The 19,839-nt window shown below is 36.9% G+C and overlaps 1 protein-coding gene across 5 annotated transcripts in view; it reads right to left on the bottom strand.

The window, feature by feature from the left end:
* Positions 1-19,839, bottom strand: part of LOC100334314 (kelch-like protein 29) — a 380,138-nt gene that overhangs the window by 272,204 nt on the left and 88,095 nt on the right. For all 5 annotated transcript variants that reach the window (XR_012393198.1, XM_073928104.1, XM_073928106.1 and 2 more), the window contains one exon: positions 8,634-8,949. Coding sequence is in view for 2 of the 5 variants with exons in the window: in XM_073928104.1 (XP_073784205.1) it covers positions 8,634-8,903 (270 nt within the window). In the remaining 3 variants the exon portion in view is untranslated. The remainder of the gene's footprint in view (positions 1-8,633; positions 8,950-19,839) is intronic.

The raw sequence follows: 19,839 nt of genomic DNA, 5'->3' as shown, positions 1-19,839 counted from the left end.
ATTCACAAAAATGTGGACAGTGCCCTCTAGTAAACTAGTCATCTGAAATGTGCAATGAAACAAACCCTAATCAACGTATTTCAGTTTTACAAAAATGTAGACAGCACCCTCTAGTGGATTTGTCATCTGAAACGTATAATGAAACGTACCCTAAGTAGCATATTTCAGATTTGCAAAAATGCTGGTAACACCCCCGAGTGGATTTGATGTCTGAAGAGTGAAATGAAGAGTGCCCCTAAGTATTTATTTGCAGATTTGCCAGAATGTAAACAGTACCCTCTAGTTTATGTCATTTAAAATGAGCAATGACATGTACCCCGAGTAACATATTTCAGGTTCACAAAAATGTTGACAGCGCCCTCTAGTGAATTAGTCATCTGAAACGTGCCATAAAACAAGCCATAATCAACGTATTTCAGACTCAGAAAAAATGCAGCGCCCTATAGTATGTCATCTGAAACATGCGATGAAACATTTCCCAAGTATTTGAGATTTGCAAAAATGTAGACAGCGCCCTCCAGTGGATTTGTCATCTGAAACATGGAATGAAACAAACCCTAAGAAACGCATTTCAGATTTGCAAAAATGTAGACAGTGCCCTGTGCTGGTTTGTTAAACGTACTCCAAATGTATTTGATTCACAAAAATGTGGAAAGTGCCCTCTAGTAAACTAGTCATCTGAAATGTGCAATGAAACAAACCCTAATCAACGTATTTCAGTTTTACAAAAATATAGACAGCACCCTCTAGTGGATTTGTCATCTGAAACGTGCAATGAAACCTACCTTAAGTCTTTCATATTAACAAAAATGTAGACAGCTCCCTCTAGTTAATTAGTTATCTGAAATGTGCGATGAAATGTACCCAAGCAACACATTTCAGATTCACAAAAGTGTAGACAGTGACATATTTGAGACTCACAAAAAGGCAGAAAGCACCCTATAGTGTATGTCATCTGAAACATGCAATGAAACGTACCCTAAGTATTTGAGATTTGCAAATATGTCGACAGCACCCTCTAGTGTATGTCAGATGTCTGAAACGTGCAAGAAATCATACATTAAGCAAAATAATTCCAATTTACAAAATAAATAAATAGTGCCCTATTGTGGATTTGTCATCTGAAATGTGCAACGAAACGTATCCTAAGTAATGTATTTCAGATTCACAAAAATATAGACATCGCCCACAAGTGGATTTGTCATCTGAACCATGCAGTGAAACGTCCCCTAAGTAATGTATTTCATATTTGCTAAAATGTAAACAGTGCCCTCTGCTGGTTTGTTAAACGTACTACAAATGTATTTCATTCACAAAAATGTGGACAGTGCCCTCTAGTAAACTAGTCATCTGAAATGTGCAATGAAACAAACCCTAATCAACGTATTTCAGTTTTACAAAAATGTAGACAGCACCCTCTAGTGGATTTGTCATCTGAAACGTATAATGAAACGTACCCTAAGTAGCATATTTCAGATTTGCAAAAATGCTGGTAACACCCCCGAGTGGATTTGATGTCTGAAGAGTGAAATGAAGAGTGCCCCTAAGTATTTATTTGCAGATTTGCCAGAATGTAAACAGTACCCTCTAGTTTATGTCATTTAAAATGAGCAATGACATGTACCCCGAGTAACATATTTCAGGTTCACAAAAATGTTGACAGCGCCCTCTAGTGAATTAGTCATCTGAAACGTGCCATAAAACAAGCCATAATCAACGTATTTCAGACTCAGAAAAAATGCAGCGCCCTATAGTATGTCATCTGAAACATGCGATGAAACATTTCCCAAGTATTTGAGATTTGCAAAAATGTAGACAGCGCCCTCCAGTGGATTTGTCATCTGAAACATGGAATGAAACAAACCCTAAGAAACGCATTTCAGATTTGCAAAAATGTAGACAGTGCCCTGTGCTGGTTTGTTAAACGTACTCCAAATGTATTTGATTCACAAAAATGTGGACAGTGCCCTCTAGTAAACTAGTCATCTGAAATGTGCAATGAAACAAACCCTAATCAACGTATTTCAGTTTTACAAAAATATAGACAGCACCCTCTAGTGGATTTGTCATCTGAAACGTGCAATGAAACCTACCCTAAGTATTTCAGATTAACAAAAATGTAGACAGCTCCCTCTAGTTAATTAGTTATCTGAAATGTGCAATGAAATGTGGCCGAAGCAACATATGTCAGATTCACAAAAGTGTAGACATTTACATATTTGAGACTTACAAAAAGGCAGAAAGCATCCTAGAGTGTATGTCATTTGAAATGTGCAATGAAACATCCCCTAATCAGCGTATTTCAGATTCACAAAAATGTAGACAGCGCCCTCAAGTGGATTTGTCAACTGAAACTTGCAATGAAACATCCCCTAATTAACGTTATTCTGATTCTCAAAAATTTAGACAGCACCTTCAAGTGGATTTGTCATCTGAAACGTGCAATGAAACGTACTTCAATCAACATATGTAAGATTCACAAAAACGTAGACAGTGCCCTCTTGTAGATTTTTCATCTGAAACGTATAATGAAACAACCCCCAAGTAGCAAATTTCAAATTCAGAAATAATGTAGACAACGCCCCCTAGTATATTTGCCATCTGAAACGTGCAATGAAATGTACTCTAAGTAATGTATTTCAGATTTGCAAAAAATGTAGACAGTACCCTCAAGTGTATGTCATTTAAAATGTGTAATGACATGTACCCTAAGTAACATATTTCAGATTCATAAAAATGTAGACAGCACCCCCTAGTGGATTTTTCATCTGAAACCTATAATGAAACAAACCCTTAGTAGCATATTTCAGATTTGGAAATAATGTAGAGAGCGCCCCCAAGTGGATTTGCCATCTGAAACCTATAATGAAACAAACCCTTAGTAGCATATTTCAGATTTGGAAATAATTTAGAGAGCGCCCCCTAGTGGATTTGCCATCTGAAACCTATAATGAAACAAACCCTTAGTAGCATATTTCAGATTTGGAAATAATGTAGTGAGTGCCCCCTAGTGGATTTGCCATCTGAAACCTATTATTAAACAAACCCTTAGTAGCATATTTCAGATTTGGAAATAATGTAGCGAGTGCCCCCCAGTGGATTTGCCATCTGAAACCTATAATGAAACAAACCCTTAGTAGCATATTTCAGATTTGGAAATAATGTAGAGAGCGCCCCCTAGTGGATTTGTCATCTGAAACCTATAATGAAACAAACCCTAAGTAGCATATTTCAGATTTGGAAATAATGTAGAGAGCACCCCCTAGTGGATTTGCCATCTGAAACGTGCAATGAAACGTACCCCAAGTAGCATAGTTTAGATTTACAAAAAGGCAGACAGCACCCCCTAGTTTATTTTGCCATCTGAGACGTGCAACTAAATGTACCCAGAGCATTACACCTTTTGCAAAAATGAAGCATGTGTTTCCAATGGGCTTGGGCTGGTTCAGTCTTGAATAGGGGTGTCACGATTTCGAATTTTCGAATTTATGCTCAATTTCGATTATCGAATCAAAAAATAGAATCATTAATGCTGCCACGCCCCCATGTCACGTCAGCTTGGCTTGCCAAGCAGAGAAAAACAGGCTTGTTGAAGTGCTTGTTAAACTGCAGAAGCAGGAGACCCGTCAACAGAACTTAAACCCTCTCCTCTTTCATGAAGTCGTCGGTGTGTAAGCATTTTGGATTTCCAGTGAGTTATGTTGACAACGTTCGTGTTGTCGACAAAAAAAAAAAAAACAGTTTTGCAAGCTCTGCTATGTACGTATTATGTACGGTTCGTCCGATAGACAACACCGGCATCGCGATCCTCCGCCCGCCCCCGTTGCAAATCCGCTCGCGAAAAGTACACACTCAGGCCCTGTGTACACTGTCTTTGTTTTTAAATGGCATTTTAGAACGACAACGATTTGACATCCACAGTGGCGTGTAGCATTTCTGAGCAGCCCTCTTTCCTCTCTACCTCTGAAAATGCACATCACGTGACCACACAGACACAGACGCACACACAGCCATGCACTCCAGACAGCAGGTCCAGGCAGTCAGAGGGCTGCTTCAATCTTTCACTCACTTGTACTTTGTCATTTTAGCGAACACCTCAGATACTGTTGGCTGGTTCCTGTTGGTTGTGCGTCTTTTTTACCGACGCCATTATAACGACACAGATCACTGCCTATTCACGAGTCCCGCAGAAAAAGTGATTGACAGGTGGAAATTATGTGTGTATCTTGCCTTTATTCATTTGCTGTATGATTTGTTTATGGGTAAAACAAAGACCATGCAGGTCAGGTAGTTTAAACGGTAGGCTACAAATAATTAATTGGTCATTAATTAATAAATTATTCATAATCAAAAATCGAATCGAATCGTGCATTTAGAATTGAAAATGTAATCGAATCGAGGATTTGGAGAATCGTGACACCCTTAGTCTTGAACTATTATTTATTCTCAATCATTATCTGAGTTCATTTTGATCTGTAAAGCTTTAAAAAGCTACTTCATATTTCTGTCTTTATGAGATCGGATTGTTTTGTTGTTTCTATCAGAATTTCAAGCAAAGGCTCCACCCACTTCTGAAAAGCACCATCTCATTTGCAATTAAAGGAACAAACTTTTTTTTTTTAAGTGTTTTTTCTTTTTTTTTTTCACAGCCAAATAAATAATAACCCAAATTTAACCAGCTCTGATAAATGATCTGTGGGGTATTTTGAGGTTGAAGTTCAAAGACACACTCTGGATTTATTTTACATCTTATAAATCAAGGCATAAAATGTCACCTTTAACTAATAAAGTTTCCGGTTTTTTTTTTGACAGAAAGACGCTCGCTGCTGACTAGAAGATGCACAAGTATATTGCTTTTGACCTCGCTCTTTCCCCAGTGCAGACGTCTGTGAATCTAAGATTGCTTTATTGGTTCTCCGGTGCGTCTGCAATATGAAAGCAGGTAGCAGGAGTTTCTTCTTGACACAGATCAATAAGAGTCTCGCTCTGCACTATCAAAGATGGCTTGTAGAGATACGGCCGCAGGCCTTTCATGATGGATGACAGAAAAATTGACCCTAAGATCCGCTACTCCACATGCTTTAATCTCCTTTTTTTGCCGCAAGCGGAGACAACAAACACATGTGGCACATAATGATCCCGCAAAGCTCTCAAACTTGACGTGACCATCAACTGTTGCTTTTCAACAGGGTCCATCCATCATCAAGGGGAAACAAACAGACATAAATGGACCGAAATAAATAAATGTACAGTATATAAAAACTGATAAAAACTATATGTATATATATATATATATATATATATATATATATATATATATATATATATATATATATATATATATATATATACATACACATATATATATATACATATATATATACATACACATATATATATATACATATATATATATATACATATACATATATATACATATACATATATATATATACATATACATATATATATATATATATATATATATATATATATATATATATATATATATACATATATATATACATATATATATATACATATATATATATATATACATATATATATACATACATACATATATATATATATATATATATATATATATATATATATATACATATATATACATACATATATATATACATATATTTATATATATATATATATATATATATATATATATATATATATATATATATATATATATATATATATATATATATATATATATATATATATATATATATATATATATATATCAGGGCTCGAAATTAACTTTCTTACTTGGTAGCACTGGTGCTCCCAACCTGAAACATTTAGGAGCACCAGAAAAAATTTAGGAGCACCCACCAAAAATTAATGATACTGACAAGTTGTATATTAAGGGATTTATTGTATTTGAAAACAGCATCATTTGGGACTAACAAAACCCAGAAACATTTATCTAACTAATGCTGTGATGATTTAATATTTGTGCAATATTTCCAAAATTAATGTTGAATAATTATAAAATATTAATGATGACGATGATGACAATAATACTAACAATGAATTATATTTCTCATCATCATGCTGCCTTGAATGTGCTTTAATGTAAGTTATCTGCTATATAAAGTCCTGCTGTTACTCTATGGAAAATAAATTGATGGTTTGCATCAAACACAAATGGAGCATTGCAGTAAGAAATATTTATTTTGTACTGCTGTTTTTATATGCATGTCAATTTAATAAATACTGGCCTATTTCTGCTACAAAACAAACAAAATATTATAATAAATCATTCGATTCGATGCTGAAAGGTGCAAAGCAGTCATCAATAATTAAATAGAAAAATAATATACACCTCAAGAAAGAACGGACAAAAGAAAGGAGAAAAATTCTCACTTTTAAAAGTTTTGGTTTCGGTTCTTGTCGTTTTAATGCTCAGCCTCGTTACGCGCTGAATTTCTTTTTTCTGTGTTTGCGGAAAAGCATGCGAGTCAGCTAATATGAGGGGGCAAGAGCACTATTCTCCCAATAACCACCGTCGCAATACTGTTCCTTGTTATAACCCGCATCAGTTTAAACTCAGTAAAGGCAAGCTTCTTTGGCGATGGTGTTTTAGCGGACATTTGCGCTGTTGCAGCCTGATCTCACGAGGAAACGTATGAAAAAGTTACGAATTGCCGTGAGATTGTGTTGGCTGAACACGCAGCGCATGCAACGCATCGAGATTCAGTGTACTTTTCACTCTTCAGCAGTTTGCATTCCCCGCGGTCACAAAAGCTCACACAAGTGGTGCTCGCTGCAGAGCCATCCAAAAGCTCCCTCCCTGTCATCTGACAGCGGAAAGTCTTGAGTGATTGACAGCTAATATGAACCAATATAGCGTCAGGGAAGAGCTATTCAGCACGTTTTTAGAAAAAAAAAAAAAAAAAAAAACAGGTCGCACTCCAACCTAAATATTCAGTCGCACGAATGCTCCCAATATATATTATGAGGTCGCATAGCTGAAATTTCGGGCGCATATGCGACCAAAATGGTCGCTATTTCGAGCCCTGTATATATATATATATACATATATACATATAATATATACATATAATATATATATATATATTATGCTTAGAAAAAATCTTCGCTATGTTAAACTGAAATTGGGGAAAAAATAAACAGGCGGGCTATTAATTCAGGGGGGCTAATAAATCTGACTTCAACTATACAAACATAATATATCACAATATAATATTTCATATCATTCTGTATTGATAATTATATTTAAAATAATATTTTTAAAGTAATATTTTTTTACCATCCATTTGGGAAAATTAGGATCTTTCTCTGTGGGATAGCAGCGCGATTACAATAAGTGAGATCCGAGACGTGACTCGCTACAAATAATCTGTTGCGGGGGTGAATGGGGCAGGGGGGTAAAAGTCTCTGGCGATCTACTCCCGGGTAAAGGTTAGAAATCACGGACAATGCGATTTACTTAAATTGGGAGCCACGCAATTAGAGCTGTAAAGCTTAACTTTTTTTGATTGTAGTTGAAAAATCTGTTGGAAACTTCCAATCACCACAATGGGGAAGTCCCAGAGTAAAATGAGAAATTATGATACGCCGGTGTTTTAGAATATGGAAAAACTGTCTTTACTTTATTCTGTTTTATTCCTGTTTATGTAAAGCTTGTTGAATTGCCAGTGTATTAAATGTACTATATAAATAAACTTGCCTTGCCTTTAAGTTTGGCTGAAATAAATACAAATAATGATTTATTTAACTGCTACAGTTAATATTATTAGCCCCTTTAATATTTTTTTACTACAAAACAAACCACTGTGTCGACGCAGTGGCGCAGTATGTAGTGCTGTCGCCTAACAGCAAAAAGGTCGCTGCTTCAAGCCTCGGCTCAGTTGGCGTTTCTGTGTGGAGTTCGCATGTTCTCCCGTTCTCGTTGGTTTCCTCTGGGTGCTCCGGTTTCCCCCACAGTCCAAAGACATGCGGTACAGGTGAATTGGGTAGGCTAAATTGTCCGTAGTGTATGAGTGTGTGTGTGAATATGCGTGTTTCCCAGAGATGGGTTGCGACTGGAAGGGCATTCGCTGCGTGAAAATGTGCTGGATAAGTTGGCGGTTCATTCCGCTGTGGCGACCCTGGATTAATAAAGGGACTAAGCCGACAAGAAAATGAATGAATGAATGAACAAACCGCTGTTTGTAATTAACCTAGTTAATCCTTTAAATGTCACTTTAAGCTGAATACTAGTATCTTTAACAATATCTAGTCAATTATTTACTGTCATCATGGCAAAGATAAAAGAAATCAGTTATTAGAAATGAGTTAATAAAACTATTATGCCTAGAAAAATCACTTGGGAAATAATACAAAAATGTAAAGGACAGCTAATAATTGTAATGATATGGATACACATACATATACATATATACGTATCTCCAACAACAGTACCACTGCTTTAGATTAACAGCATCATACTTTCACACTTTCATGGGCAGTTTGGTCTCTTTTGAACCTTGTCAGTATAAATTACCACCATCGAGTCCCACTGGAGCATGAACAAACCTCTATTGTGTTTCAGAGAAGAAAGAAAACAGCAGCCGTCTGGAGGTGCGCAAGCATGTGTGCAGTCGTACCTTGGTGCTGGATGTGCTGCAGGTGAGGCTCAATCTCTTGCAAGTGATTTCGTTGCTGGCGGTGCTGGTGGTGCAACTGGCCGGCGTTGGCAGCAGTGACGGGATGACAGGCAGAGGCAAGAGGCCGGGTCGGTTGTTAGCGGTGTTGGCGGAGGTGGAGACGCAGCCGTTAACCGTCCCGCCGCAGCTGCCGTTGGAGCCGCATTGCTCCCTTCGCTCCCACACGCCTCGGAAATCACGCTCAAACCGCTGATGATACCGAGACATCATGACAGAGAACCAGAGACACTTCTGCTCACCAGGAGCTGCAGAAAACCTGGAGAAGAAGAGGAGATGTCTTACAGTAACATCTATAAATACACAACAACAATAAAGATGAGGATATGGACAGAACACATTGGGCCCTATCACACACCCGGCGCAGTGTGGCGCAAGGCGCGGCGCAGTAGTCTTTTGGTAGTTTCAGCTTGGTGCAAGAGTCGTTTTGAGGCGTTGAGCTACGCTGTTTAAATAGCAAATGCATTAGCGCTCATTTGTGCGCCCATAGGCGTTCTGGTCTAAAAAGGAAGGCATTCTGAGGCGGACCGCTGGCGCGTTGCTATTTTCAGAAACTATATTAGATTTTTCATTAGACCAAAACAAACCCGGTCTAAACTCCAGCGCAGAGTTGTGCCTCGCTTACACACTGCTTAATACGCACAAGAGAGCAATAGGCAAATATCTTTACATATGAAAACAATTAAATATTAAGGATATATATAGGATATAATAAGAATAGATATAGGATATAAATATAAAGGATTAAAATATTACAAAACATATTATTTTCTAGCCTACATAAATATGAAAAACCACTGCTTTTATGTCTTCTTCATCTCGGGAGGCTTTTTCAGTTCATTCATAACAATTTGCTTTTGTAAAATGTTATTATTATTAGCAGTATTATTTATTATATCCATATTTATATTTGTTTTATTAAAAACAAGCTTAGATTTGTCCACCTGTCAGGTTTTAGACCATATGGGGCACAGCATGTGTTTTAGGATATAACTCAGGTTTTTGAACATACTTCGTTAATATTGTTCATTTATTCATTTGCTGGAAATTAGAACTAAATTTAGAAATAGTTTTGAAACGAATATTTGCGCTTAACAAACAAAATTATTTATTTATAGACTAATTGATGTCTGTGCGTAAAGGTTTCCTTATTTAAGAGCGAAAGTGAAAGTAGTTCCATTATCTCTTATTCTCACGCAGTAGATGCTCTGTTTAACTGTTTTTTGTTAAAAAACTGTCAACTGTTAACTGTTTGCTTGTGAAATGCTCAGTTTTTCCACTTAGACTTACTTTGCGTCCTGTAAATAGCGAATGCGCTCTTGGCGTGACGCAGCTGGCTCTTAAAGGGAATGGAAGATGAGACTCTAATTGGTTTATTCTCAAAACACACCTTTAACTCATTAAGAAAATAATCTCAACCCTTTTAGTCCATGCGCCATGGCGCAAAGTGGATTTTCCCATCCTTAAATTAGCAAAAACGCGTTCTGACACGTCCTGAAAGCGTTTGCGCCCTGCATTTTGCGCTCTGCGCATGGACCGTCAAAATAGAGCCCTAAGTCAAAGCAGTGTTTCCATTGGTGTAAAGTAACTAATTACAAATACTCAAATGACCGTTTTACAAATGTGCACTTTCACTTTCACTTGAGTACATTTTTAGTGCAGTATCTGTACTTTTACTCCACTACTTTGCTTCAACCTGCACTCACTACTGTATTATTTTTTGTCTATAGAGATGAGAAAAATCAGTACTGTGATTCCTGTCCAATCAAATTGCACAAAAAAGCTAAATCGCATCATAATGAACTACTGTACCTCAAGACAAGGGCGCTTTATAACTGCAGCAAACTGTTTGGAGTCTATAAAAGTGTCCAAGAAGATTTTTTAAATCTTTACACGTATTGACCCAGAGACTGTTTAGATGCATGTCCCTGATGAGAAGATGACGAATGTTTATTGTATGATGACTGAAATGGCCTTCAACACCCAGCAGGCACAAGACATCAACATGATGTCAGATTGAAGTTGTACTCTAACATCGTGGGGACGCTGCATTTTGTTTGGAAATGAAAATCAGGTTGACGTCAGAACCCAACGTCAGGCCACGTCAATGTCCAACCTAAAATCAACCAAATATCAATGTCTAATGATGTTACAGCTTGACGTTACCACTAAAACGTCTATCAGACGTTGGATTTGGGTAGCTATACCTAATGAATAAATGTCAGTATTTGACATTAATATGACATTAGGTTAAGATGTTGGCTCGACATTGAATTTTGGTCTTTCTAACAACCTGAAATCAACCAAACATCAACGTCATTTGACATCATTATTGGATATCAAAATAATGTTGTTCTTGGACGCTGACTAGACATTGAATTTTAGTCACCTGACATCACAACCTAAATCTAACCTAATATTAACATCTTATGATGTTGTGTGCCCGCTGAGTAATAACTAAGTGCACTACAGAATGTTACGTTTACACACATGCACAAATTACATGTTAATGCATCAGCTTTTTACAGTGTCATATTCTCTACTCACTACTCGCGAGTACTTTTGAAAGGGCTACTCTTTAATCCTACTTTGAGTAACATTCACAACAGACACTTTTACTCTACTTGCACTATATTTTTGGGCAAGTAATGCTACTATAACTTAAGTATGATTTTTCAGTACTCTTTCCCCAACTGAGTATTTCTTAACCACGTTCCTGGAAGATCACAGCTCTTTTCATTTTACCACGTCATTTAAAAACATACATATTTGTTTGAGGACATGGAACACATCTTTAAGTACAGTTTCTCCCAATCCGTTTATAAAGCAGTGCAGGACTGTCAGCGCAATAGCCTAGTGGTTAGCGCGTCAACATATAGTGCAATAGCACGTCAGGGCGTCCCGTGTTCAAATCCCGGCTGGAGGACATTTCCCTACCCTGCCCCCTTCTCTCTCTCTCTCCAACTTCGCTTCTTGTCTAAACACTGTCGTATCTAATAAAGGCAAAAAAGGCCAAAAATAAATCTTTAAAAAATAATAATAATAAAAAAATAAATAAAATAAAGCAGTGCTGGGATCCGTTTTTCGTACCTCGCTTAAATGATCTAAGATTATTTGGCAGATCCCGGATCTTTTAATCTTGATAATTGATCTCTCGCTAATTTGGTTCTTCAAACGAGTTCGCGAATCAGATTAGAATGTCTGGATGAACTGATCTGAGATCGCTGCGTGTGTTGTGAAGGACAGATCTATCGATCCTCGAAATCATGATCAGCAATGCAACGATTGGCTGACGGGACAGCAGCGTAATGACATCATCTGATTAATATTCAATTATCCATGTGAGCAAAATTACATCAAATTAGCAGTAAACGGCTTGTTAAATATGACACGCAATAACCTTCCACATTTGTTGTGAGCTGCAGGCTTTACACTTTCATGTGTCAAGAGTATTCATCATGTATTTCAATGCACATCAATGTATTTAGTTCTACATTTAGAAAATATTTTCTTTATTATAGTAGCCGTTTTTTAATCGGTGTAAAGAATAACTGGTTGTTTACAAAAGCATTTTCATATTAGTAAAGGCGTCTGCAACTTTTGTGAAGCATCAAATCACCGTTATATTAACTATCAAAACATGTTTATGATTGCATAAATGTATTATTGCTTTTAAAAAAGTAACATATTATGCATTTCTATTATACACAATTTGTACTAAAGGAATCAAAAAAGTTAATATCAATAAGTTTTCTCTTTGCACCACCAGGTGGCAGTCTTTGTACTTTCATTTTGAGGGTGCAGATTGCAAGTTTTATTAATATGTATAACTTAATTTATTTTATTAATGACTATAACTTTATATTTATAGTTAAAAAAATATGTACCATTTTCCCAAGTGTATATAACTACTACTGTAAGAAAATATCAGAATTCGGAACATACTTTCTGTATTATCTTTGCTTGAACTGAGCCCATCTAATCCTGTTTATATGAATTGAACCTGCTCCCGATCAGGTTTGACCTAGCAGAACTGTTGCTATGACAACAACTCACGGATCAGCTTTGAAGAACGAAACGATCCTGGATCATGTCAAATCCTCAATATCCAAATCCAGCTAACTGAGTAATCCACGTACGAAGAACGGACCCCAGGACTGGATGACAGAAAGGAATTGAAAGGCAGTTTCTGATGGTTTTGCTTACCCAAAAATGTCATATAATAAATTATAAATGTCATAATATCATCACATCCAAATATTTTATAAATAACATTTCTAAACTCCTTTGTTGTTAATTGTTTTTATAAAATATCTAGCTGATGCCCTTCCAGCTGCAACCCAGTACTGAGAAAAATCCACACTCATTCATTCCGGCCAATTTAGTTTATTCAATTCTCCCATATTTTTTTATTTATTTTATTTATTTATCAGGATCGCCATTAGCCACCACCAAGGTAGTGGCTATTCTTCCTGGGGTCCATCGAACATAACACAAAATTACATTAACACACAACAACAAAGACTAATAAAAACATTAAAAAACAAAATTCATACATAACATCCACATCAACAATCCACTTAATATTGTTCCATTAAATATTTTTTAAATGATTTTTTAAACCTCATTTTACTTGTTACAAAGCATGTAATGTCTGATGGTAGTTCATTCTATATTTTCATTCCTCTATACATCACGGTACGTTGCTTTGCATTAGTTTTTGAAATGGGAAGCAAAAAATTTCCGGTCCCACTTTATATTAAGTGGCCTTAACTAATATGTACTTACACAGGATTTAATAGTTTGTTACAATGTACTTATTGTGTAAATACATGTATTTACTGTGTACTTATGCTTGATTAAATACATGTATGTAATTACATCCATAATTAACTTTTGTAATTACATTTGTAAATACACTGTTGACCATCCCTTACACCTTAACCCACCCTTAAACCTACCCATGCCACCAAACCTGTCCATAACCCAACCTCTATCCCAACTCAAAAGCCCCACAAGTGTTCTCAAATACATTATAAACACGGTAAGTACATTGTATTTATTTTTTGATGCAAGTACATAGTAGTTAAGGACACTTAATATAAAGTGGGACCCAATTTCCTTTTAATGCATGCCTGGTGTTAAAATGATGACTAACATTACTATACAAAAGTTGACAGTACAATACACTTGGAACTTTTGACACAGAAATATTTCTTATAAAACACAGCAGAGAAACAATTACCCTATCCTTCACCAATAACCAACCTAAAGTTTTATGCATTTTCATAATATTAACTCTTCTGTTGCAGTGTGAAATGAGTCGTGCCGCTCTATTCTGGACTAACTGTAATTTATCTAAGTCTTTACTTGATGCACTCGACCAAACTATTGGACAGTAATCTAGATAAGAAAGAACAATTGCCTGAACAATTTGAGAAATACAGCACTGTGGTAAAAATTCTACACATCTCTTAATAATTGATAAACCTCTCCCCATAACTATTACCATTTTATTGATCTGTTTTGACCACTTTATCCTACTATCAAGAAGAACTCCAAGAAGCTTATAGCGCATGTGTTTGGACTGGAGGAAACCGCACCCGGAGGAAACCCATGCCAACACGGGGAGAACACGACTCGAACTAGCGACCTTTCTTGCAGTGAGGCAACAGCGCTAACCACTAAGCTACCATGAATATGATCAATAAAGACTGGTTTGCACATCAATTATTGACTTACGATCAAACACAACCAAGCTAAAACTGATTAAACTGCCTTCTAAAACCACGTTTTGGGTGCCTTTTAGTGCAAATATTGATGTATGCAATTAACTGTGATTGATGAGATTACTTAATCAGCACATCATATAATTAATCCAATTAAAATGACTCAATTGGCAGCTCTAATTAAATCACTTCATGACATTTAATCCGTTAAGTTTTTGGTAGTCAGTGCAATTAATCTTGCATTTGTGCACCTGCTGGAATCTGAAATTAGAGGATCTAGTATGTCTCTTTTAACAAGATGTAAAATCGGTGTATGATTTGAGTTTGTTTGCTCAAAATAAAACACAAATAATGTTTTGTGGCTCCCTAAAACTGACCCTTTTAGGCTGAGCCTAATTGTGGCGTTTTCAAATGAGATTACGAGATTTTTAAAACAGGGCGGAGTTACAAATGCCTGTGCGTCAGCATAGTGGCAGCTTCAGAAACAAGACTAACATCCTATGCTAATGAGGGGGAGATGGTCACTAGTGGGCGGGGCTTTCCCCTTCTGATGACATGTACAAAGGGAGAATGTCAATCAAAGTGTTTCTGCAGACTGATTATATCAAGTGTGATTATAACAAATTAGGGATGCTCAAAATAGTCGATTAACCGTTAACCGAAAGGGTGCGTTTGTAACCGATTAATGCTATCAGTTAAATGATTAAAAATATTATTTTATATATTTTTAGTTTGGCTGCTTAAGGGCCGATTGAATGCGTCTTTGCGTTAAGAGGGGCATCTTTTGCACGCGGCTCATCCCACAGCAGCAGTTTGTGTTGTCAAGACAACTACAGAGAACTTTTAAAGAGCTTGGTTTCCGCTACATTCATTATTCCATGGCGGGGACCAATATGCATCCCGCCACGGCTACATTACCCATTCAAAACATTCAGTTATTGTTGTTGTTGTTTTTAATAGCCGATTATAATCACACCAAAAGGTATTAAAAGGTAAGTGAATCATAACAGCGCAAACTTTTCTGTATTAACCTGTTTAACCCTTTGGCGTTACGTGCTGACTGACTGATAGGTCCGCGATGCATGAGGTCAGAAAACACGACAAAGGTTTAAGTTAAGATGAACACAGTTTCTATAGTTATACTTTATTTATAGATAAAGGTATATGGCTCTGTGTATAATCACTCAATCTTGCTGGAGTGTATAGGCGTTTCGCTTTACTTCAGGACGCATTAATGCCGCTCTGAAGGTCTAATCGCTGTTTTGAGTTATCCAGAGCTGTATGAATGTACAAATCTTGAATATCACAATATTATTAAATATTTCAATTGTAACAACACAGACAGCAACACTTTTGCACAATCGATACCCAGCTGATTCAGTCGTTTCATAAGAGGACCACGCTTCTTCTCTTCTTTTTTCCTTGTCAACATATAAAGGCAGTGAGGTGCGCCTTGTTTTCAGCCTCTTGTTCAACTGCGAGTCATATTTAATTTGCGGGATGATAACGTATAACCCGTGCCTACAGACACATTTGCCAAAGAAGCTAAATGGAAGAAGAATATTGCTGTTTAACAGACGTGTTGATGCTAAACCAGCGCTGATGTTGACCTGGATCTGCGTCATAAACGCAACAAATAGGCTTTACCTTTTATTTTACAGCTTATACAGCATGTATGCACATTAATGCAATATCATATTTAAACAACAAAACTGTTGACAAAAAGTCAACATATGCGCGCGTTGTCATTAGCCCCTTTCACACATACAGACCTTTCCGGAAAATTACCGGCAATTTTTCGGAAAGGTTGTATGTGTGAACAGGTCCTTTTTGAAAATACCGGTAAATTCGTTCTGGCTATTTTCCGGAAAGAGAAGTTGTAACATTACCGGTAATTTGCCGGAATGCTGCGCTGTGTGAATGCAGAAGGAAGATTCCCGTAATAAGCGCGTGCACGTCTAGAACATGCTGACGTGAGACGTCTGCTTTAGCCAATCAGAACAGTCAGACGCATTCACGTCTGCGCGGTTTATGAGAATAAAAGCCTTTGAATATTTTCCCAGACACATTTAGCTGCTAGAAGTTAGTCAGATCACGTTTATATGTTCTTCTTAATGCCAACTGTGTAAATAATCATCGATGAGATGCTTATGATAAGCCGTTGTTTGTTTACCTTCAAGCTTTGCGTGTGCCTGTGAAACAGCCTGTGAGCGTCAGCACACGCACATATTATAAACATCTCGACATGCGAAAGTGATCCTGCGAAAGTTGTTCACAATATTGATCATCCACAGAGTTTGTAATTTAGTCAAATGTTTACAAATACAAGCGCAGCCGTTTAAAGCTCATTTGTGGTGAATGATGTCAGAATTTACCGGTATTTTGTAATGGATGTGTGAACGCTCTTTTCCGGAAAATTTCCGTAACGTCCTCGCCTGTGTGAACAGCGCTTTTTTTGAATTTACCGGTAAAGTCGTTCCGGAAATTTTCCAGATATTTACCGGTATCACTGTGTGAAAGGGGTTGTTGTCTTTTCATCACGCAGCGCACACTTGAACCGCGAGGGAGAGAGAGGAAACCATATAGCAAGACATAATCTTTAAAATAATGATTTCTATTAAAAATGTAAAAGGTTTTGTGATTTATAATAATACAAGCGGGGCATTAAATAAATGCATATTTTCCGTGGAGCGGGCAATTTGAGGAAGTCTGCGATTTTTATTTAATGGAAGAAAAAAACATATGATTGGAAAAAAGCAGCCTATGCCGGTTATTAAAAAGAATCAGTCAGTATTTTAGTTTTGTAATATAAATTAATAATTAAAGTGAAAATAATTTAGGGCAGTCCTATTTATTTTATTCATTTTATTTAGTTTATTCTGCTCTTCTGTGCTAAACACTGCAGGTGCGTGAAAATGCTCTGTTGTATTGTTCTATTATTAATATGCTAGCATATAAAAATAAATCAGTATTTTAAAATGCAATATATTTAATGTGTCGGACACAAAATAGACACGTTAATTTGTTTAATATAAAATTAATAGTAATCTGACCAGTTAACCGTTAATAACCGATTAATGAGCGGCGGTTGTCGGTTAGCAAAATTAACCGAAATGAGCATCCCTATAACAAATACAATTAATACATTTTTAACAATATAAGCTGGCTGTAAACTGTGTTTAAACCCCTTATGCCTAGTTCACACTAGAGGATTTTAAGCCTGATTTGAGCCCGATTTGGAAGTTAACGAGCTCGCCGACAGATCGGGCTGTGATCGGAAAGAAATTTGCGGGTGCTCGCCGCTCGCCGCTCTTTATGTGTGAACTACTGAACAACGCATCAACGAGGCTCGCTGACGTGTCGCCGACACCTCGCAGACGGAAATCCAACATTCAGCATGCTAAATATTCCAGAGCAGTCGGCCGACTCAACCCCACGTGTGGTCTGATGTAGTGACGAGCTGCAGCCAATGAGAGAGCATATCAGCATGAGCCGCGTGCCTGTGTGTTCAGGAGCTCAGCAGAAACATCTGTGATTGGTCAGAATGGGCTTCGATGCACTCGCTTCATTCTGCCTTAGCACAGACATGAGAGTAGCTATATTAACAGTGGAACTAGAATTCTGTAACTATTAGAATTACTATACGGCTCATTCTGACCGTTCTCATATAAAACGCCATACTGTCACAACATATTTACATTCAAAGCTATTATTGAGATATTAAAATTAAGCTTTGAATGTCTGGCATCATATTTAATGACACCATTACCCTAAAAATCTAATCTTTTTTGGTAATACAGCCTATAAATATGTAGTTAAGATACTAAAACACTTAAAGACTTGGCTTTCATTTTCACTTTCAAACAGGAGCTATTTCCCGGCACAGAATATGCTGTTTTGAAAGATATCTGAAGTAAATTGATGTTTTTGCCATCCGAAAGTTTTGTTTATGTTAGCAGGAAGTTGCCAGGCAAGAAAATGCACACATATTTAAAGTCACAGAGAAAAGTATCAGACATGCATGCAGTCATTTTGACCAATATGGTAATTTAAGGCAGAAATGCTCAGTTCTTTACTGTTTTGTAATAAAAAAATAACAATGTCAGAAAGAAATACACTGATAGTTAGAAAACGGCAGGGTGTTATAAATATGTTAGTTTTATTTCAAAGAGTTATAAAATTACAAAAATTAAAAACTCTCTGTGTATTGATCCACTGGAACCTACAGATGAGGGATTAATCCGCTCATAAATTAGCTAATTTGACGATGTTTTTAAATGCTTTCTCCAAAGCTTGAAACGCTGTCAGTGATGTCATCAGCACACAAGCAGCCAATAGTGTTCAGCTTTTTCTGACGACTCCTCCCTCAAATTTTCATTGGCTGTGGTTTGGTAGCTTGAATGAGCTGATGGGGAATGAGATGTTGTCAGATCATGTAGTGTGTGACCCCCCTCTTGTGGATCGTTCACGGAGTGTTGCGTAGTGTGAACACCACAGAGATTAAAAGACACAAAGTCAAGTCATGTAGTGTGAACAGCACAGCGATCTGCTGATGTTTAAAATCCTGTAGTGTGAACTAGGCTTTATACAACTGATTTTAGCATAATAGCTCCCCCTTAACATCAAATGCATAACAATTTATAACAGGATCAAGTTTATAAGTATCAAAAACTACATGCGTTTGACTGGAAAATGATGTTTATCACTCATTACGCCACGCAAAGGCTTCAAATTACCATCTGGATTAGATTTATAAATATACGAGCTGTTAAAACAGCCATTCTCCATCACACACAGTACTGATGTGCCGTTTCACCTCATCGCACAACACGATCAAACAGCTTTAATGTTAATTAGATGCGTGTGTTACATCATCTTAAAGGTGTTAAACATAATTAATCCTAATAGAAGTTAAAGCATTATGTTGGGCAGCTTTTCATCAAAGAAGCTGCTGCTGGCTGGAATCGCTAAACGCACTGAATGTAGATGTAAAAGCATTTCACATGTCTGGTTCGATATCTCCATTGTGGCACTATTCATTCTTTAAGATTGGGCTTTTAAATTCAGCACAAAAGACGAGAGGTCGCATGTTGTCCAGAGAGTTGAGATAAGCGATTGCTTTACAGATCAATCCGGCGTGATGTGTGACAGCCGCACAAAAGAGCAAAACGCTAACAGCGAGTGTGTCAATGAACATGTTTGGCGAGTGCGATTTAACTGTGTGTGAAAGCACACGCATTTAACCAACGAGTTTCCATTGAATAACTCTACTACAGGCTGCTGAATGCTTAAATCTGATTGGCTGATGAACACAGGGTTCCTACCCTTTCACGGACACCAAATTCAAGGACTTGCAAGGACTTTGCTGCAGTGGAAACAGAATGAATATTGTGTATGACTCCTCATGATCTTGGAGGACT

This window comes from Danio rerio, chromosome 17 (genome assembly GCF_049306965.1).
Source record: "Danio rerio strain Tuebingen ecotype United States chromosome 17, GRCz12tu, whole genome shotgun sequence".
Taxonomy (NCBI): Eukaryota; Metazoa; Chordata; class Actinopteri; order Cypriniformes; family Danionidae; genus Danio; species Danio rerio.
This window is presented reverse-complemented; position numbering and strand designations above follow the sequence as displayed.